Below are 22,161 nucleotides of genomic sequence, written 5' to 3'. Positions count from 1 at the left end.
CAGAAGTTACAGGGAGAAATAAACACAGAAGCATCCAAGCAGAAAAATAAAACCTATAAGGGAACAAAAATCAGGTTGGCCCCAATCTCATTACTATGCCAGAAGACAACAGAATGCCATCAACAGTCTTTCCAAAGAAAGTGACAAGAATTACGTGTCCAGTCGACTTTCACGCGCGAAGGCAAGAGAAGAAAAGAGGAGCAGCGGAGGAAAGTCAGGTAGAGCAGTTTTAGCCCAGGGTGCTTAATTCACTTGTTAATTCATGAGTTTCTGTTCATTCAAAACTGAGTAAGGAATAATCCCTAATTCTTTCTACCACCACTTCCCTACTCTAAAGTTAATTTTTTTTTTCTTTTTTTGGCTGCCCCGCGTGGCTTGCAGTATCTCAGTTCCCTGGCCAGGGACTGAACCTGGGGCTACAGCAGTGAAAGCCCCGAATCCTAACCACTAAGCCAAAGGGGACTCCCCTCTAAAGTTAATTTTGATACGATTCTTTTTTAGCTGGAAAATGTCTCCAAGTAATTTGTTTAAAAGAAGGGCACACAAGGTGTGCTACTTTCTGAACCCTCTTCTATCTGGGAATGTTTGCCCAGCAAGCACCCCCTGCAGCCCTTCCTATGCATTCATCCACCTAAATCTGTGCCTCTTACTTGCACATTCCCAGGACTTGGCAGGCATTGGGTGTCAATAAACACCAGATCGAATGAGCACATGTAAAGGGAACATGGGATAAAGAGGAGCAGATCTGTACTGCCCTTAATCCTTGACCTAGTTTCCTCAGGAAATTTAGGACTCTCAGTGGAAAGTAATGTGGATAGAGTTACAGGTTGAAAATCTGAGTTTATTTCAAAATGATAAATAAACCGAGGCATAGTTTAGACCATGTACTACTTCTGAAGGGCTTGTGAATTAGAGAAACAGTTCCAGGAGGGCTCCAGTCAGACCAAAATGATACCAATCAAACTCATGATTGGCAGAGATAGCCTCTTTAATAATCAGGGATTTTAAAAGTCCTCCACCCTAATTTCTGAATATCATAAAAAGTAAAAATTACTTCTGTCATTTTTCCTTTGAAAATGTTTTTAGCAGCAAACAGGACTCTTGTTTTCCTTACTTCATTTTTATGACCATAGTAGTTATATGTTAACTTACTTAAAATTAGAGAGGCAAAAAAACTAAAAGCCCCTCAGTGGCACTGCTCATCCACGGAAGGCTCACATAAATAGGTACTCATGTTCACGTTATCACTTCTTCTACAAATATCAATAAAGTAAGGTTTGTAAATCGTAAATACAGTAGTGGCAGTTCACACATATTTGACACGTTTTCACACAAGGATTCAGTCAACAACAATAAATATAATTTCCCCTCTTCAAAACAAACAAACAAAAAGGATTTATAAGGGGAAAAAAGGATTAATTTACTTGGAGTTTATCAGCACACCATTTTTAGTGTGCTTTGAAAGAATTAAAAAGCATGAAATTGTATTCCTGAATACTGGCCCATAGTTACATTTTTTTTTTTAAACCTGTCTTCAATACATACATCATGGCTTTCTATTAAAATCCTTCAATCTACAGGGATTTGTAGTAGGTAAGACTATATTAAAAATTTTTTTCCTCATTAACAATTTCATTAAGTTAAAAAAAAAATCTGACATTTCCCTTAAATGTTAAGTTGAAGCCTGATCTATGCTGCTGTGTCCTGTGAAATGAACCTAATTTTCAAAGTGAATAGGAACGCCTGAGTGGCCATTTAGAGTGCGGCATTTTCCTTCCCTCATGATTCCTGCTGGGTCCTCTTCGCTGAGGCTTTTCCCTGAGTCATATATTTACTGGAAAGGCTACCTAGAGGAGGGGAAAAAACAAAACCCAACATAAATGAAACAAGCCTCACTTTATCGTAAACGCCATACAATTACTTCTTATTGTTAATTATTCACAGAAACTTTTCATACTGGTCACTTGTTTTGAATCAAGTAATTTGGCTAGATATATTGTAAAAAGGTATATATAGAACATTATCTATTAAACATAAGCCTCGTCACAGTCTTTCTAAATGCAGACGAGTTGCTAGAGTGACATCATTCTAATACATTTGCATGCTCACTATTTACATATTGGTACAGAAGGCCAGGTGAACTTTTAAAGGCTCTGCTCTGCATCTGCAACCAAACAGAACAGATTGCAAAGAATACTTTGGTCAGAAATAAATATCTTGCATCATTACTCTGAAGACACGAAGCTGTGAATGGTGATATTGTAGCCATAACTCATTGATTTAAAAGAAAAAAGGGAAATTTATTATATTTACAGGTGAAGGACAGAAATGAAGACTGCTAATTAAATGCATACCACAGAACAGTTAATAAATTCTGTTCTGGAGTCTAAACAAATAGATCAACAAAGCAAGAAAATTGAGAAATTCTTAAGTGATTACTTGTAAGAAAGTAGTATATAACAAAGGTTATACACATTGATTATATACATTTCCCCCATATACCAATGGGGGAAAGTATGGATTGTTCAATAACTGGTATTGTGTCAAATAAGTAATTTTGGAAGAAAAGGGTTAGATAAGTTTCCTTCCTCACATCGTACTTTTCCTCCCCACCTAATTCCAAATGAATTATAGAATTAAATATAAGAGAGTCAAAGTATAAGAACTAGTGAATATTTATACAATCTTGGGGTGGGAAAAGAGTTTCCTAAGTACATCACTTTATGTTTTATTTATGAAAAAGGTTTTCTATGCTTAGTACTAAAGAAGTTACAAATCAATAGAGAAAAGATGAACACCAATAGATAGCTGGTGAAAGAAAAAGCAATATATGAAAGAGAAAAAAACAGCACATAAGTATATAAAAAATATTCAATATCAATGGGTAATCAAAGAAATGCAAACAAGATACCAATTCCTAACCACCAAATTGTTTGAAGGAAGATGAGAAGGACAGGGAAGTGGGTAGAAATTTTGTAAAAGAATATTCATCCAAACCTTACAATAATTTAAGTATGCAAACAACTCAAGTGTCCAGAACTTGTGATATGACTAAGTATATCATGAACACAATAGGATTATTAGGTATGCAGAGAAGGATAATTAATAACATGAAAAAAAGCAGGTTATAAAACCACATGAATAATATTTTCATTAAAACTAAAAATTAAAAAACGAAAAAGGAAAAACCCTACCAATCAGATATTTGGTGCCTCATTTTCCTTATCTGTAAAATAAGGGCAATAACACCTACCCCCTTGGAGTTATTGTGACGATTAAATTAATTAATACATGTAAAGCAACTGAATAGTACCTGGCACATAGAAAGTACTCAATAAATGCTAACTATTATCATTACACTGATGTAAAAAGATGGGAAGATTTTACCTCTAAAACCTAAATAATAGTTAATGCTCTAGAACAGGACAAGTATAAATGGCTTTTATTTTCATTTTGCTTAAACTATACTTTCTAAAATGTCCAAAGCCAAAATATTAAGTATGCACATATAAACTTATGCCCCCCAAAAGCAAACTTTTCAAAGCAGGACATCTAGATAGTCAACTCACAGTGAAAAATGAGTGCTGTCAGGAAGATTCAAAGCACTCTACTTGTGTATAAATACCATATTTATACCACAGAGTGTCTACTGGTCAAAAATACACATCTTTGATATTCTGAACTGCACAAAGTATTGAGGACAGGCTTTTCACTCGAGGGACAAAAATTTAGATCACTATACCTCATATTCTATACACAATTCAGATGGATTAAAGATCTAAATAGGAAAAATAAGGTTTTAAAGCTATTAGAAAAAAATACAGACGTATATCTTTATAACCTCAGGCTAGGGAAGAATTTCTGAAAGATAACCCTAAAATCATGAATCACATGTCCATGAAAACTAATCAGGGAAAACCAATCATCTGATTATCTCAAAATTAAAAACTGAAGTGGCAATAGATACAAGGTGAAAGACAAGATATACTGGAGGAAGATATTAAGGAAGTATATAATAATAAATTCTCAGTATTCAGAATGAAGAACCCTTGTAAATTATTAAGGAAATGATAATGCAACAGGAAAATGGGCAAATGATCTGAACAGACAACTCATAGAAGAGGAACTCCAACTGGCCAGTAAACATAGAAAAAGGTGCTTAGCATCACCAGAGTCAAAAAAATACCCATTAGAACAACACCAAAGTATTTTTCACTCATCAGATTTGTAAGAATAAACACTGCTGATGGGAGTGACAATTGTTTCAACCAATAAGAGGGTATAGGAAAGTATCTAACTAAACTGAAAAGGCACATATGCACATATGAAAATGTGCTATGAACCGACAATTTGACTTCTAGGTACTCAAACCCTATAGAATCTCTAAAACATGCTCAAGAAGACTCACACAAGAATGTTCCCTACAACACTGTTTATAATAGGAAAAAATCAGAGGTAATCTAAATGTTCACGTACTAGGTAATGGCTACATAAAATATTCTGTATTCGTATGATGCAATACTGTAAAGAAAGAGGCTAAATCTATATACAATAACATATATAAATTTAAAAATAATTTCGTTAAATAGATATAAAAAAGCAGGTTGTAGAACATTCTTATTATACAGTGTGATATGTCATTTAAATTTAAATATTCACCAAGGATACATATGTTAAAGGATACATATACAAGGGCTTAAAAAGAACGGCTACCTGAAGTCATAATAATGGATCCTCTGGGATGGAGGGGGACATGACAGACAGAATGGGCCTGGGGTAGTCACCATCTTAACCTTTTATTAACAAATGATTGAAAAGAAAACGTGAAAAAATAACGCCAATTCTCTAGTAGATGGGTAGTTGTTATATTATTTGTATCTTTAAAAAAATTTTTCCCCAAAATGTTAAGAAACCATTCTTTTCTAAGAATAGTACTTATAGTTTTATTACTGCATCACTTAAACATGTAATCCCATATATATATATATAAAATCTCATCATACCTGAAGAAACTTCATATAAAAAATTCACATGTAAAAAGATAAAACTATGGGACTTCCCTGGCAGTCCAGTGGTTAAGTCTCCACACTTCCAGTGCAGGGGGCACATATTCGATCCCTGGTTGGGAACTAAGAACCCGCATACCGCATGGTGCGGCCAGAAAAAAAGATAAAACTGCTAGAAATAAAATATGAATTTGTATGTAATCTGAGGGAAGCACATGAAATTCTTAAAATTGTGTAAGCATGACTTGAAACTACCCTAAAGTTGGCTAGATCAAACTACTAAAACAAACAAAACAAATGTATGTATGGCAAAATAAATCATAAATGAGGCTGAAAGAATAATAAACTGGTGGTGGTGGCGAAGGCTACTGTAACACATTTGACAAAGCATGAATGAATTTCTAAGTAGAAAGAACTAAAGACAAAAATGAATCCTCAACGAAAATACAAAGATACAACATGAAGAAATACAAATGAAAATGTGGGAAATGTTAGTGTTCAATGGTAACAGTAGAACTTCAAGCAGACTGGCAAAAAAGACTACCCTAATGAAGTGAGGGTATGGAAAGGTTGTGAATGACTCTCTGAGATTGTCAACAATCACAACGTGGCATTAATTGTATCTCTGTCGAAACATGCATACTTTTTTTTTTTTTTTTAAAGGGCCGATGAGCCTTTTTTTTTTTTTAATTTTTATTTATTTATTTTTATTTATTTATGGCTGTGTCGGGTCTTCGTTTCTGTGCGAGGGCTTTTTCTAGTTGCGGCAAGTGGGGGCCACTCTTCATCGCGGTGCGCGGGCCTCTCATTATCGCCGCCTCTCTTGTTGCGGAGCACGGGCTCCAGACGCGCAGGCTCAGTAGTTGTGGCTCACGGGCCTAGTTGCTCCGCGGCATGTGGGATCTTCCCAGACCAGGGCTCGAACCCGTGTCCCCTGCATTGGCAGGCAGATTCTCAACCACTGCGCCACCAGGGAAGCCCCGAAACATGCATACTTTTAAACCTATTATCCTCCTAAGCGGGTATTTATCCTGAGGAAATAACTAGACAAACATGCAAATATACATTATAATGTTTAAACAGTGGTCTTCAACCTTGGGTACTTGTATTCCTGAATAGCTTAACAGGACAAGTGCTTAATGTATTCGTTGGGCAATCAGAGAGTTGACCACAGTGCTTCAATTTCTGAGTTCTCCCTGAGAATGCCTTTGTGGCCCGGGCTCTGGGCTGGTTCTCAGGAATCACACCACTTTTTCTTTCCCCTTTCACAAGACAGAGAGGCATACCTTCTAACCATCCACCTCTTAATGTGGTACGTTGCCCCAGGGTGAAAAAGAAAGCCTTGGGAGGCAGGGAGGCACACAAAATGCTGGTATCTGTGACAAAATGTGAATGCCTCTAATAAAAACCCAAATTTTTAGCTTTCATGAAATTATACTGATAGCTGATGACCATCAAAATAATTTCTGATGATGCATTACTATGTGATTTTTGGTCATTTAATTAAAAAGGAATGAAAATAACTGAGTGGCACTGTTGTAATACATCTTCCCTTCCCAGACTCCTAAAGGTATTTCTTATTTTAATTTGCTATCATGAAGACTAATGAGGTTTCTCAATGTTTACCAAGTATAAAAACAAAAAGATTAGGAATAGAAATGATTCACTGTTTCATTCCTGCAATAAGTAGTACTGATCCAAAGATAAATGAATGCATGGGGAAAAAAAATTCCATCTAATTAAAGGACAGTCATTTTCAGTAAGTAAACATAAAAAGCAATTTTTAATCAAAATTTGTAACATTTGTTTTGGTTAATTATATTATTCTTATAACTATAAAAATAATTTAGAAGAAATTTTTACACTTTGAGATTTAATAAAAAGCTTAAAAATTCAATTTATATAAAAAAATCCAATTTATATAAACACTTCTGTTGCAGATAAGTATGATAGGCTGGTCAATAAAATGCTTGAAATATATATGATAAAAAGGTATCATCTTAAGATAAAATTCCATGGAAGTGAAACAAGAATTCAAGGCGAAAAAAAAAAAGATGTAAAATTTCTGCAATAATATTTATATTTCATTTGATACATTTAAGGCTGATGTAAAAGTTTTGTTTTTAAAATGCCAATATTTACAAAAAACCACCAGAAATTACATGTTTTGCAATTATGATGAAAAACTGAGATATAATCTTAAACACAGGGGCTTCCCTGGTGGCACAGTGGTTGAGAATCTGCCTGCCAATGCAGGGACATGGGTTCGAGCCCCCGTCTGGGAAGATCCCACATGCCGCGGAGCAACTAGGCCTGTGAGCCACAACTACTGAGCCTGCGCATCTGGAGCTTGTGCTCCGCAACAAGAGAGGCCGCGATAGTGAGAGGCCTGTGCACCGCGATGAAGAGTGGCCTCCGCTTGCCGCAACTAGAGAAAGCCCTTGCACAGAAACGAAGACCCAACAGAGCCAAAAGTAAATAAATAAATAAATAAAAAATAAAAATAAAGGACTTCCTTAAAAAAAAAAAACAAAACTTAAAACACATACAAGGAGATATATTGGTGGGTCAACATTTTGGGGGAGAGTATGCGAGCAAAAAAGTTTTGAAGACACTGACATAACAAATGTTTGAAAAGAGCTAGTTCATTAATAAGGAATGTTTAAATAAATAATGTATATTCATATACTGGAATATCAAGAAGGGTATGAAAAAGAATGATCTATATTCACTGATACTAAGATTTCCCCATATGGTTTTTAAAAAGTGCTTCTATTATTTTAAATTTACTATCATAAAGAGAACTGTGTTTTTGTTTTTAATAAGTAGGCTTTAACATTCTGGTCAAGGAAAAAAGTATACATCAGCATGAAGGAGAAAAGATATCCACCAATCTCTTATAGTATCTCCAATTCTTAAGATTTCAAATCCTGGGATTAAAATGGAATAAATGAAGAGACAGAGGTAGTTTCTTTTGAAAAGTAATTTTCTTTGCAAAAACGGTAGAGGATTAAGAAATAGAAAAATGTTAGTTTTTTGAGATTCTCATACCGAACAGTTTATGACTATGGTTCTCCAATCTCCACATGCTCCTGTTTTGTTAAAAATTTCCATTATATATTTGTCCTAGAAGTTAGAGAGAATTACATCCTGGTTGGAGACTTTCTGTTAACCACAGTAATAAGAGTAGTAATAATTTATTGAGTGATGTGTGCCAGATGCTGTGTTAAGGGCTTTACATATATGAAATTAATCCTTACAATTGCCCTGTGAGATATTAGCCCCAATTTATCCACAAGGAAACTGAGGCACTGAGAGGTTCGATAACTCGACAGAGGTAATGCAGCTAGTAAATGACTGAGCTGGATTTCAAACTCAAGTTAAGTCTGATTTTAACGCTCGTATTCTTGATCATTCTTCCAAACTTACTGAACATCTAAGGCACTGTGCTGGCTGTGTGTATGTGGGGGAGGGAGGAAACAATGAAGATCAAGGAAATTCATGGAATTTTCTATCTACTACTATCACATTTGAGAGTTAAGAACTATACATAGCCTAGTGGAAAGGAATGGAGGGAGGTATCAGGAGAGGAAAAGAGAACTTGGTTGAGTGCTTACTACTGAATGGGTGCTTTAATCTTCTCAGCACCCGATGACACAGGTGGTGCTACTGCCAATTTTATAAATGTGACATCTGGAGCTCAGAGAAGCTAATCTCTTCTAAGGTCAATATAGCTGATGTGTGAGAGCAGAGGCTGTCCACACCAGCAGGCTCTTGTTAGGAAACTACCCGTGCATCACAGATAAATAAGCCTGTGAAAAGGAAGAGCTTTTCGGAAACTTACTACTACTTACAGTTGAGACATATTTCATTCACATCTATAACAACATAGATAACTTGTATAAATTTATCATGGGTAAATTTGACAGTATTAACAGTTGTCAATAAATTAAACTTGAAGTTTAATTTATTGGAAAGGATAAATTTTAACCACCTATGTTTTCTTTTCTGGTATAAAGTAAACCTATTTATTGTAATAAACTTACTACAGAAAAAAAAAGTTAAGTTTTACAGTCATTCAAATGATTTATAAATATGTAATTCTTTTACTCAGAAGACAATTTATTGAAATCCTAACTTACTGTCAATTGGTAATGCCATTTCTAGGCATATGTCTAATATCTGTATTTCTCCCCCACTTAAAAAATTATACAATTATAATATAAAGTTTTACTCTCAAGATGTGCAAAGCCTTTAGCAGAAGCAATGCCGACAGACGCCCTGCAGGAATATCAACCCCATCAGTACCCCCCGTCCCCCCACCAACCTCCGCCCTCGCTGCATGCAGCTACCATTCTAAGTGCTTTTACAAGGGTTTCTCAACAGCCGTACCAGGCAAGTGATAGTAGTGCTATTATCCCCTTGTAACAGATGAGGAAACTGAAGGAAGTGGAGGATAAGATCACAAGCTAGAAATCACACCATGCAATCTGATGGCAAAGCCGATATTCAGAAACACCTTATCCTTGGCAAAACAAATATCTCAACTAAGCAAGGATCAGTATTTTCTTACGTAAAATGTTCTGGAAATGCCTGTTCAAGGCTGAAGCTTGTAAAAACAACACTCTTCTGCCTTGTTTACATCTGGTAACTATGTGATCCTCAAACTCTCAGAGGATCTATGGGAAACAATCCCACAAACTGCAGTGGAGTCTGTTTCCCAAACACTTTCATCTGTTGAAGTAGCTTTCAGAGGCAGCCTGTCAATCTCCTCATCCATCTTTCATGCTGCCATTGTCAATCAAATCCTCTCACGATTGGCCCCATTCTCTTTTCACACAATTTCATTTTGAGGGTTTTCCCAGTAGAACCTTTCTTATTTTTAAGTCCATGCGTTCCACTGACAGCAATTACAAGACCTTCCCAGGAAAGAGCTGCTCTCGCCTGTTCTTACAGAGTCTCCTATGTCTTTACCTTTCATGGACACCATATTCCCCTTTTGGGTAAGGGTGGCAATTCTCTGAAGATTTCTGTTTCTCTTTGAGTTGTTCTACCTCACTCTGCATACCAATCTCAATACTCAGGCCTTTTAAATTTTGATTGTAAAGAGATGTGATGCCATTTCAAATGTTTTTCCCAATAATTAAAAAAAAAAAAACCCAACTGTAAAATTAGCATATCATAAAAATAAATGCCTACTTCTATGTAGATCATTTTATATACTGGAGATAATTCATCGTGGTACTGACAGAAACGGAAGTACTTAAATAATTTAATAAGTCAATTAATTTTTCTCTTGTTAACATTCAAAGTAGAAACAACCAAATACTCTTCGCCTGGAGCTCTCAGCTTTCTCAGGGTGAGATCACTGTGCCCTGGCTTATTTCAGCCTGGTTTGGTGAAAGCTGGGAAGAGCTCTCTCTATGGTGGGACTCTTTAGGCTGCTGAGGCTCTGAGAGCGCTCTCTCTCAGAAACCGACACCTGATGGTAGATACAGATTAGCCTCTTCACACTCTGTAACTAACACAGGCACCTCTCCAATCTAAAAGCAAACATTCTTTGCACATTAGCAATAAGACACAATATGTAAAAGCTGAGCATAAAATATGTGGCTTGTTTTACATTATATATAAAAATGTCAGGTTATATCAATGAAGTTTTAAAATTTCAAAAACTTAACTTTTCTCATCAACAATACAATCGAGTTAAAAAGAGTACACAGGCTCTATTTGCTTATATAATATTCCTCCTTTAACTCTACTTTATTGAAGATTAGAGAGAGAGAAAGAAAGGGAAAGAGAAGGCCTTCACAGCCTCCCATTTCCCCCTCCCTTTTAGCATCTTTCCTTAGGCCTGGGGCCTGGGTGGGGACGGGGCACTAACCCCACCTGGCACTAACCCACAGCTGAAGTTAGGTAGCCTACAGTTCTTCCAGCACTTCTCACCACAACTCTCTACAATCAGGTTTTTCTGTCCTCCACTCCAAAGAAATGGCTCTTTTCCAAGTCACAGTGAGTGACTTCTGTGTTGCCAAATAAAATGCTGAATTCTCAGTCTTCGGTGCACAGACCTATGAGCAGCAATTCGCACGAAGTCAATTCTCCCTCTTTGAGGCACTTTCTCCATTTGGACTCCAGGACCCAACTTGCTGCTTCTCCTCCCCCATGAACCATTTTTCCTGTGTCTCCTTGGTTTATTTTGCCTGATCCTCTATATGCTTTTTCTCTTTTCTAAGTGATCGCAGTCAGACACAGGGCTTAACTACCATCTATTATACACTGAGCATCCTCAAATTCGTATCTGCAGCCTGGATTTTGCTCTAAATGCCAGGCTCCTATATCTACTTGGCTACTCAACATCTCTACCCAATATCTAGCAGGTCTCTTAAAACTTTTACATGTCTAAAACCGAACTCTACTTCTCCCCATGATCTGTTCTTCCTGACGGTTCCCCAGCACAGGAAATTCAAACTCCATTCTTCTAGCTGCTCAGAGCAAACATCACAGTGTCAGCTCTGATTCTCAAAATCTCATGATTTTCTGTCATGCTTTATCATCTAACCCATCAACAGATCATGTTGGCGCTACCTTTAAAGTCTCCAGAACATTAGCAGTCCTCACTTCCTCCACCCCTTCTACCCACATCTAAGCCGTCCTCTGCTCTCCCCTGAACTATATAGCAGGAGCCTCCCTGTTGGTTTGAATTTTCACCCTTGCCTCCTCACGGCATAATGAACCTTCTAAAACAATTCAGATAATACCACTCCTTTGCTCAAAACCCTCCAACAGTTGCCCATCTCATGTAGAGAAAAAAAATCCCATCCCTACCACTGCTGAAGGAGCTGCATGACCCACAGTTGTATACCCTTGACCTCATCTCCAACCAACCCTCCTTACCCTCATCCCACTTAGTGTCACCCACCCAGGACAAAACTGTTCTCAGCTCTGTTGTAAGAGTCTAACTCCAATTTCCTCTTGACTTGCCTCTTTCTTTCACTTGATTCTCTGCTTAAATGTTACTTTATCAGAGAGGCCTCCTCCCTCCCAAAATTCTCTTTCCCTTTTCCTGCTTTATATTTCTTAGCATCTGTCCCACATGAAATATTTCTCTCTCTTCTGACAAGAATGCAGAGTAAATGAGAGAAGGGGCTTTGCTGGTTCACTGCTGTATCTTCAGTGTTTAGAACCACACCCTGAACTTAGAGGGGGTGGGTGGGTGGGAGGTGTGGCTTAATAAATATTTGTTGAAGGAATGAATAAATGACGCAGCTGAGAGAGAGAGTGTTCAGGTCATGATTACTTTCTTTCCTTACTTTGGTGCATGGTAAATAATCTCCATGAGGAGAATACACTGCTGACAAGACAGTGGCAATTTCAAAGCAGAAACAAAAAGTTAGAAGAGGAACAAATAACTAGACTATGGTTCCTACTCAAGGATTGTATAAGAATCACCTAGAACATTTAAAAAATACACAGGCCTAAGCCTAGCCCCTGAAGCATCTGATTTAAGAAATGAAGGTGGGGGCAGGGCAGCTGTATTTTTAAAAGTTCCCCAAGTGATTCTGATGTCCAATCCCTGTTAAAACCACTTATTCACAGGAAGTGCCTCAAAAGGCATGTGGTACACTATGCAGTAAATAAAATAACACACATTTTTTTTTTTTCAAACCCACATACCTGACTGGGGACTCAAAAATATAGATGTTTTTTGTTTCTTTTGGTCTTCATGTAAAAGCACTGCCTAAAAAATGAAATAGACTGGTTTACAAAGTCGAAAGGAACAGCATCCGAAACAGCCTGAAAACTGTAACCAAATCCAAGGAGAGCTGAAATTAGGCATGTGGGTGGCAGAACTTTGCAAGTTAATCAACAAGCAAGACACATCTGTCTGCAGGACCCCTTAAAGCACACCTGGCGAGCTGGTGCACAGCAAGCTCACCGCACCCTGCGCCTCAGGCAGAGCAGAGGAGCCACGAGGATGGAGACAGGGCCTGGGGCAGCCCAGCGCCTCTGAGCACCTGGCACAGAGCTGCTAGCACTCAGTACGTGTTTGCAGGAGAGACGGAGGATGGGAGGGCTTCCTGCTCAGGCCTGAGCTAGGTTTACCTGAACAAATGCGCCAGTTGGTCTCAAAGGGCTAGGTGAAGAAGGGGATCCAAATACACAATCAGATTTAGACAGACCTGAGAAAGAAATCAGCACTTTTTGTTCCTACTTTAAATTGAAAGTAGTAGCCCTGTTTCAAACTTTCACAGAAAGATTTTCTGTTGATATGACAGAAACTCTACTCAGTATACTGTGTGGACAAAACCATAACGTACCGGAAGAAATGAGTGGGAGCAACATAATTTTCAGACAGAAAGAAGCTGATTATTTTTAATTTTGCTCTTGGAGGAAATTCACCATACTCTAGCCCCATTCCTCCCCTTTTTATTTTACTTTTATATTATGACTACTTGATTTAATGTGAAAACACTGCAGTCTGAAGAAACCAAGATTCTAGTGCTTTCCGTAGCTTTGATAATACCCCATCCCTGCCCCAGGATATCCCATCTCTCTTTGATTTGCTACTGCCCTGTAGGCAGCCAGAATCACCACTCTAACTACTTTTTTAAAAAAAATTTTGGTCAGATCTTAGTTCCCTGACCACAGATTGGCCCATAGCAGTGAAAGCGCCCCGAGTCCCAACCACTGGACGGCCAGGGAATTCCCTGCTCTAACTATTTTGAGAGCTTCACTAGTAGGCAACTTAAAACTTGCTACTAGCTAGAAAGAAGAGATCCATCCAAGCTGCGGGAGGACAGGGGCATTCCTTCACCACTTTGTTGTACCAAAGAGGAACGCAATGCTCCTGCTCTGAGTAAACACAAAACCTGAGTTTTCTGAAGGTTAGCCTACAAAAGGAATTTTGGTGAGACTGTATTACATCTTATCTATACTGTTTACAGTTTCCTCATCTGTAAACTGGAGACATCAATAATACCACATTTAATGGGGCTGTGGTGAAAATGAGATGAAATTACCCATCGTAAGTGCTCAATGAATGTTAGCTATTGCTTTTAATTTCTCTTAAACATTTTACCTCTTATAATTATAAAAGAAGATCATTTTATTCTGCTATATGTCCCTTGTTAGGGCAAAAAAGTTTGAATTTGAATTCCTTAGAATTAGGACAAGCTGAAGCTGTAACGTTCATAAACATTTAAGTCCTATTTTAAAATCAGTAATGAAAACAATTGAAAAATATACTTCTTTTCATATAAGCTCATTTAAAAAAAAATAAGGATAGCTGATCTAAAAATTTTCTACCTTAAAAAAAAGAGATACTATATTGCTGATATGATATCATACAATGGAAGAGAGGTATTAGTGTTGCAGGAACGACAAGGACTAGCGTGAGTACTTTAAGGAAGCTGTCAGTGCTGACATTTCTTTATGCTGCACATAAACATTTACAACTGAGGACAGGAAGAGGGTTACCACTTTAATCAAAAACATTATTTCTCAGGGTTTCATTTCCATGCTAATCAAATTTCATCCACTTTCACAGGGTTGTTCTGAGAAAAGAAAGTGAGAGTGTATAAACTGCTTTGTAAACCATAACTTATCCCCCCCACACAAAGAACCCTTACTCTTAATAGTCTGTTAAAAAGATGCCCATAACGGACACTTCACCCATTTAATAGAAAAAGTGGATTAAGATCTGACAACTCAAAGGGGCAAGATCTGTGGATGATTTTCAACTATGGACTGATTGATAGTATCCACATATTTTTCCTCGTCATAAGAATAATCATGCTCACTGCAGAAAATTATTAAAATGATGAAATGCAGACAATCCTCTGCAGGTAGAGGCACCATTAACTGCGTAACCCTTCTACTTCTAGTCCCCTTGCTAGGCCTGTGCGCCCATGTATTTAAACAACAATACAAGCGGCTCCTGCACGCACTGTGTGGTGTCCTGAGGTCACTCCCCCATGGCCCGGCACTGCTTCCATTTCAGAAGCACACACACTGAGTAGCAAGGCTCAAGTGGCAGCTTGTTTTCTGGTCGCTTAGGTTGCATTTTTTTAGGTACTGGGGATTACCAGGTCTTCAATTCACTGATAATCTTATCAGAAAAGTCAACCGAATGACTCTGATAAGCCTCTCAAAAAACCAGCAATAAGTGTTCAAGACATATAGAGGGTCAGAAGTAAAGGCAGGAGAGGTGGGTTCACCTTCTTAAAAACAAAATCTTTTCCAGTAAATAGATCTGTTAAAGAAATAAATATAAATAAAATAGTTAAGAACTCTAAAAAAGAGATTTCCCTTGAGATGTGAGTGCAAACATCAAGGTGTGATGGGTGTGCATACCTGAAGTGCCTTTAAACTGTGGGCATTCCTTTTTAATATGCCCTTCTCTTCCACAAATAAAACAACGTTTTTCTCTTAAGTCTTTGTCATCTTGTCTCTTCCATTTTTCCACTGGTGGCCTGAGAATCTTCTCTCTCCCCAGGTCAACAGCTGCCCTCACTGGCTTGGCTTTCTGAAGTGTGCACTGCATGGGCTTATCTTCTTTTGTTGATACCTCCCTCTCTGTGTACTTGTTTTGAATTTCTTTGTCTTCTTTGCTTCTTTTCTCTTTGTTCTCGGGGTATCTTTGGTTCAGGGTATCTTCCTGATCTCGCCGTCGCCTCACTCTGTAGAAGATATAATATTAGTAAGAAAAATCTGAACAAAAACCTAAATAAATTCCTAAGACCACTCCAGGTTTAGAAGACAACCAGATATAGAAGGCATCAGAGGGAAAAACAAGAATTTAACAATTTAAGTTCATCTTCTCTATTAAGAAGCAACCTCAGGGCTTAAGGGTGTAGTTTTTTTCATTTTCACAAGTACTCTAGTGCTGTAAAACCAGTTTTTGCAATTAGTGGAACTCCTTAATTTAATACCTACTCTGATACTGATGCAATGAAACTCAAATTATCCTTGGAGTGATTTCTTAAACCTTTCTGGCCCATGAGCATTCTTTACCAGCACTGGAAACTTGAGACATGAAACTTTAGGTTCACAAGGAAACAACGGTTATAAGGAGACTTGTGTTCTTAAACTGTCAAAATTATTTCTTCCTTGCCCTACATGATCAGTGACTATTATCTGAATAAAAATAAAGTACTAAATAAGAGCCTTGAATTCCAGATGGTGACTTATTTTAAGTGGCATGTTTTTAAATGAGAATATTACCATCCAGTTAAAAACACCACCACCACTCCAAAACAAGAATATGTCCCAAACAAGCAACCAAAACCATGTCCCCCTCTGCCCTCCTGCAATCATTATCCTAAGAAAGCACGGTGACCAAATTGAGTAGGTCACCATAGCAATTATTAAGAATTAAAATGCATACAAGTGAAGGGTACTACAGTACCCTAAAGTATTAATGAGTCTAAATTCCCACAGAGTACACCCCAGTTATTGTACATAGAAGGGTAATTGAGATCCTAAAAAAAAAAACCCATTTTACTTTTCATTGACTGAAATGATTCTGAACTTCTCACTGCTGTAAAAGGGAAGGATTTCAGTTTCCTCTTTTGTTCTTACATCCCTGTTGGAGAGTGTGATAACCGAATGATCAAGTGATGATTAGGGCTGTGCCCAAACTTAGGAAAGGTGACCGGGCCTGGAAGACTGTCACCTGTACACCCTAGTTAATCCTAGTCATCTGCACTTAAAGCCATGTTTTAAATCACTTCATTTTCATGGTAAAAAAAGCTCAAATTTATCTGAGAACTGCTGGATTTAATACAAGTTTATTTCATGTTACAAGAGAACCTCATTTAAAAACTGGTACAGTAAGAAAACAAAAACAAAACCACCCCTTTTGAATACTTGCTTACCTTCTCCTCATAGGACAGTCCTTCATGAAGTGTCCAATTTTCCCACATATTCGGCAACATCTATCATTGGGGGCCAGCTCACCTTCAGTTAGCACATCTGGATCAAAAAAGTACTCCTAGCAGAATATAAATACATAAAAATCTGAACTATTAATATGAGATCCAAACACAAAAACTAACCAATATCAATCAGGAATCTCACTGACACACCAACATCGACATATTAATTTTAATAGTTATTATTATATTGCTTAATTCCAAAATCTAAAACCATTAAGAGGTCTAATTAAGGATAGGCTTACCTAAATTCATTTTTGTTTATTACTATTCATCATGCAGAGCACTGTTTAACCATAAAGGTAGCTTGTTCCCTTGCACACTTCTAAACAAAAGCATTACACATCCCTGTGAGTCAGCTTCCTAGGACTTGGGGGAAGCTGAGGCCAGGTACAAAGACTTCATTTTCTCATAAAATGAAAAGGCTAAGACCTAAAAAGAAAGAAGCTATGTGCTGTTGCTTTGTTGTGGCTTCTGAAGGAAAATATCAGAGGAAAGGAATGACAATGGTCTGGACTCTAGCCTCTTTGCCACCAAAATTAAGGTGGGTACCAGCAGAAGTGGCATCACCTGGGAGCTTGTAGGACATACAGTCTTGGGCCCCACCCCAGACCTCCTGAATCAGAACTTGCATTTTGACAAAACCCCCAGGTGATTTGTTTGAACAAGTTTCAAAAGCACTGGTGTAGAAGACCACCACAGCAGTATCTAGCAAAAACTAGACGTAGAGATGTAATCAAATGCTGAACATGCTTATACAACCCAATAATTTAAGGATCATTTAAAAAGTCTTTATTAAGAAAATTAATGAAGGAAAAAAACCCCTTTATTTTTAACATAAAACTCTCTAGTTCCTAACCCCTTCCCGTTTTCTCTCACTGAAATGAATTTTTATAATGCAATTTCGTTTTGTTTTTAATGAGTGTGGTTCCATAAAAACCTGATTATTAGGTTATATGAGAACAGACAGATCTTTAGTACAGGCAGCACTGACTCTCTCTTGTTCCATTAAGGGATTTATTACTCTTTGCAAGCAGACTGGAAAAATCTAGATGTCATATGAGGGGGTGGGGGATGTCCGTAGATATGTGCAAACTGGGTTTGCAGAGGCTGGTATGGAGCTGAATGCTTGCTGGGACAGCAGTGCCACCAATGTGTGTTACCGAGGAAAAGCAGCAGCAACAAAATTATTAATTTTCCCACCCAAACTCCACTTCTGGCTCTCTCTTCCTGTTCTCCTGATAAATGGCTTCAAAACAGGGATGTTTATTAAAAGGTTTTTATCTTGGCTAGACTCACCAAACTTCCAGAGTATTTAGATTATTACTGAAGTAATGTATACAAATTAGGTGCTTAAATGGCTTTTCGAATTGGTTTTTTGTGTTTCCAACACTTACCATTTTTGAGGGGTAGTCCTTTGGAAATCCTTTGACTGGAATACCAAATACTCTTCTCCCATTTATAAATGCTTTCATTATAAAATTTGTCACTAAGAAGAAGAGTAAAGGCTCAATTAGAGGAATTAAAAGGAAAAGAGATGGCATTAATATTTATAAACAAAGTAACTTACTTTTCCTTGATAATCCAGCTCCAAGATTATGATTCAAATCAAATGGATCTAAGTAAAGAAAATTAATGAAAACAAAAAAAGATAATCAAATAGGAAATACCAGTATTCATATATTAAGTGAGGTCTATATAACAAGAAAGTGTTACATACTTCATCATTAATAAAAGTATTAAATGACTGCCTTTTTAATGAGTTTTAAGTCTATAATACAACTAACTAATATATATATTCCTAAATATAAGGCAAGTTTTCCCCCAAAAGTATCCATCAGAAAAGAGGGTATTGCTTTACATTTGAATCCTTAAAGAGTCCTTCATATTATGAGAAGGTGCTTCATTTTGAACAACAAAATACTGTTTGGAGAAGACATATTAGTCTGATATTACCTAATCATGCTAGTTTTAGAGGCATATAGAGGTCACAAATATATTTAAAACATTTTAGTACTGAATGTTCCTGCTAATTAACAGCCTTTAAAAAATCATTTTAGAAAATAATTTATCATGAAGCTCATAAAACATAAGATAAATTAAAACATACACAGACACACACACCTGTCCCAGTAGCATACCAATGGCTATCCGGATCTCAATTTCCAGTAAAAGCTTTATATAAAGACTCCTGGGACTTCCCTGGTGGTGCAGTGGTTGGAATCTGCCTGCCAATGCAGGGGACACGGGTTTGATCCCTGGTCTGGGAAGATCCCACATGCTGAGGAGCAACTAAGCCCGTGTACCACAACTACTAAGCCTATGCTCTACAGCCCGCGAGCCACAACTACTGAAGCCCACGCGCCTATAGCCCGTGCTCCTCAACAAGAGAAGCCACCGCAATAAGAAGCCCGTGCACCTCAACGAAGAGTAGCCCCTGCTCGCCACAACTAGAGAAAGCCTGCACGCAGCAACGAAGACCCAATGCAGCCAAAAAAAAAAAGACTCCCGTATGATCTTTTTTTTTTTTAATCAAATGGTTTGTGTTAGAATTTTATTTATTTATTTATTTATTTATTTATTTATTGGCTGCGTTGGGTCTTCGTTGCTGCGCGCAGACCTTCTCTAGTTGTGGCGAGCGGAGGCTACTCTTCGTTCCAGTGCACGGGCCTCTCATTGCGGTGGCTTCTTTTTGTTGCAGAGCACAGCCTCTAGGTGCATGGGCTTCAGTAGTTGTGGCACGTGGGCTCAGTAGTTGTGGTGCATGGGCTTAGTTGCTCCGCGGCATGTGGGATCTTCCCGTTCCAGGGCTCAAAACCATGTCCCCTGCGTTGGCAGGCGGATTCTTAACCACTGCGCCACCAGGGAAGTTCCTCCCATGTGATCTGAAATGTCTGCATCTCAAACGTCTTAGATAGGTATATATACATGATGTATCTGAAATATTATGTTAGATGATCCAAAAAGTGGTAGAAATGATGAAAAAAATGCTGATGTCAAAGATGTATGTGAGATCTGAATAAACTGGTTCATGAAATAAATTCAGGTAAAGCACTATTTCTAAGTCAAAATACTATATTTGATTTAAAATAAATATACATAGAATAATTCACAATTTAACCATTATGTGTAGATATTTAATTATTTCCAATAAATGTCTAAAAACATATTCAAGAAAGCAAAGGAAATAAAAAAACCCAAAACCTTTTTTGGGGATCATCTCATTAAGAAAATGGAGGATGTATATGGTACATACAAAAGGAGTAAAGAAGTAAAAAGAGGCATTCCTTATGGCTGTCTGTTATGCTTCTAATGTATAATAACTGGGGTATACCATTTGGGATTTAGACCCACTAAGAGTTTACTGGCGTATAGGACCCTTCACTCAGTTTAACCCTATACTAATAACTGCTACGAGAAGGTTACCTTTCTAGTAGGTTTGGTCATGCTTTCTTCTGGTGATTTTTATGTGTGTGCTATGTGGAAGTATTTTTGTTTGTTTGCTTGGTGCAGCAGAGATACTACGATGTTAGCTATTGTACAAACACTACAAACTACCACCACTGAGATTTCTCAATTCTAGAATAACTAGTTAAAAGTCTTCCTTCTAATATAGCCTATTGCTAATGGCTCCTTTGTAAATAACGTAAAGTTAAAAGCAAAAGATAATGAGGCTTCAAAAAATTAAGAAAAAAATATTAATAATTGGCAGACCATAAGAACCCACTGTGATAATGGAAAGGTTTAAGACAGAGTTCTATGTTTTTGATATATCAGATACCAAAAAGTTAAAACTGTATGTATAACCCATTGTCATCTGAATTTAATTTTACAAATGTTCCCAGTATTTTAATACTGTCAATAAGCAGAAGTAATGATAAAAGCATAACCTAAAGTAACACATTATTTAGGTGATATGATTATATTAAATAAAAAAAGACCAAAATCAACAAAATATTTAAGCCATTTCTCAATTCATTTTTAAGCATTTAAACTCCATTTTGTCTTTAAAACTAAAAATCCCACAAATTGATCATTTTTATGTGGAATCTAAAAAATAAAACAAACGAATGTAACGAAACAGAAACAGACTCACAGATACAGAGAACAAACTAGTGGTTACCAGTAGGGAAAGGGAAATGAGGAGGGGCAAGATAGGGGTATGGGATTAAGAGACACAAACTACTATATATCAAATAGATAAGCAACAAGAATATACTGTACAGCACAGGGAATATAGCCAATATTTTATAATAACTTTAAATGAAGAATAATCTATAAAAATATTGAATCACTATTTTATACACAGGAAGCTAATATAATATTGTAAAACAAGTACACAACAATAAAAAAAACCCAGTACTGAGCAACCATTGAAAATAATTCGGTGAATATATAAATATATATATAGTTAATAAAAAAATCTACAAAGATAGAAACAAAAATCTCCCAAAGTGGAAATAAACAATCAAATATCAATACAAACACAATGGCCCATGGATCTTATTAGCATTCAAGGAAGGCTTCAGCATGGGTGAAATAAATGTCAAATTTTATATATAACTACTTATAGGTAAACTCCTCCATCGATAAACAGCAAATAAGGATCTTGAAAATTGACTTTCGGTGGCACTCTTCAAACCCCCACTTAGGAAGGTTTTAAAAGTCCCACTATTTTGAAGCTGGCTTACCTCTATAGCAACCTTATTCTCCAGTACCTGTTAAACATAGGTAAAGGACTTGTCATGGTGAACAAAGACTTTTGGATTTGTGAGAGACCCCACGGGAGGGCATCAGCCATTTAAAAATAGATCTTTAAGCTGGAAACAGACAAGTCTGCCTGACGTGGACAGTAACGGGATGGCTGCAAGGTGCACCCCGATCAGTGGCTCATGGCTGCTCTGGAAGAGCTCTGCAAGGAGGAGGAACACCCTCACAGTTCCATCTCTATATTCTATTCAGTTTTAAGTCTGATTTTATTTGTACCTTCAATAACAATGTATTTTGATGTCCACTGTTTCTTAAAAGTTGTAAGCAGACTTTTTCTCCTGATGCTAATAACATGTTCTTTAAAATCAAATTCCTCTGTGTAGAAACGAAGAAGTCCCAACCATAGCTGCCCAACAGATTCTGTATTTTTTCCATATTCTGGCCAATAGGTGGGCTAGAAATAGAAGGAACAAGAGATATCATGCTCTATAGTAAAGTGTTAATATCAA

General features: G+C 37.2%; 1 protein-coding gene across 5 annotated transcripts in view; it reads right to left on the bottom strand.

Annotated features, from left to right (window-relative positions):
- Window positions 1-820: 820 nt before the first annotated feature.
- Window positions 821-22,161, bottom strand: part of TUT7 (terminal uridylyl transferase 7) — a 60,433-nt gene continuing 39,092 nt past the window's right edge. For 2 of the 5 annotated variants that reach the window (XM_059924492.1, XM_059924491.1), the window contains 8 exons: window positions 21,929-22,106; window positions 18,513-18,560; window positions 18,340-18,431; window positions 16,886-17,001; window positions 15,363-15,688; window positions 13,113-13,189; window positions 12,684-12,747; window positions 821-1,847 (listed from right to left, as the gene is read on the bottom strand). In XM_059924492.1, the coding sequence (XP_059780475.1) occupies window positions 1,780-1,847; window positions 12,684-12,747; window positions 13,113-13,189; window positions 15,363-15,688; window positions 16,886-17,001; window positions 18,340-18,431; window positions 18,513-18,560; window positions 21,929-22,106 (969 nt within the window). In that variant the 3' untranslated portion in view covers window positions 821-1,779. Of the gene's footprint in view, window positions 1,848-12,683; window positions 12,748-13,112; window positions 13,190-14,279; window positions 15,262-15,362; window positions 15,689-16,885; window positions 17,002-18,339; window positions 18,432-18,512; window positions 18,561-21,928; window positions 22,107-22,161 lie in introns of those variants that run through there. The other 3 variants (XM_059924495.1, XM_059924494.1, XM_059924493.1) reach the window with 3 other exon arrangements.

The sequence above is a fragment of the Balaenoptera ricei genome, chromosome 6, assembly GCF_028023285.1.
Source record: "Balaenoptera ricei isolate mBalRic1 chromosome 6, mBalRic1.hap2, whole genome shotgun sequence".
In the NCBI taxonomy this organism is placed as follows: domain Eukaryota; kingdom Metazoa; phylum Chordata; class Mammalia; order Artiodactyla; family Balaenopteridae; genus Balaenoptera; species Balaenoptera ricei.
This window is presented reverse-complemented; position numbering and strand designations above follow the sequence as displayed.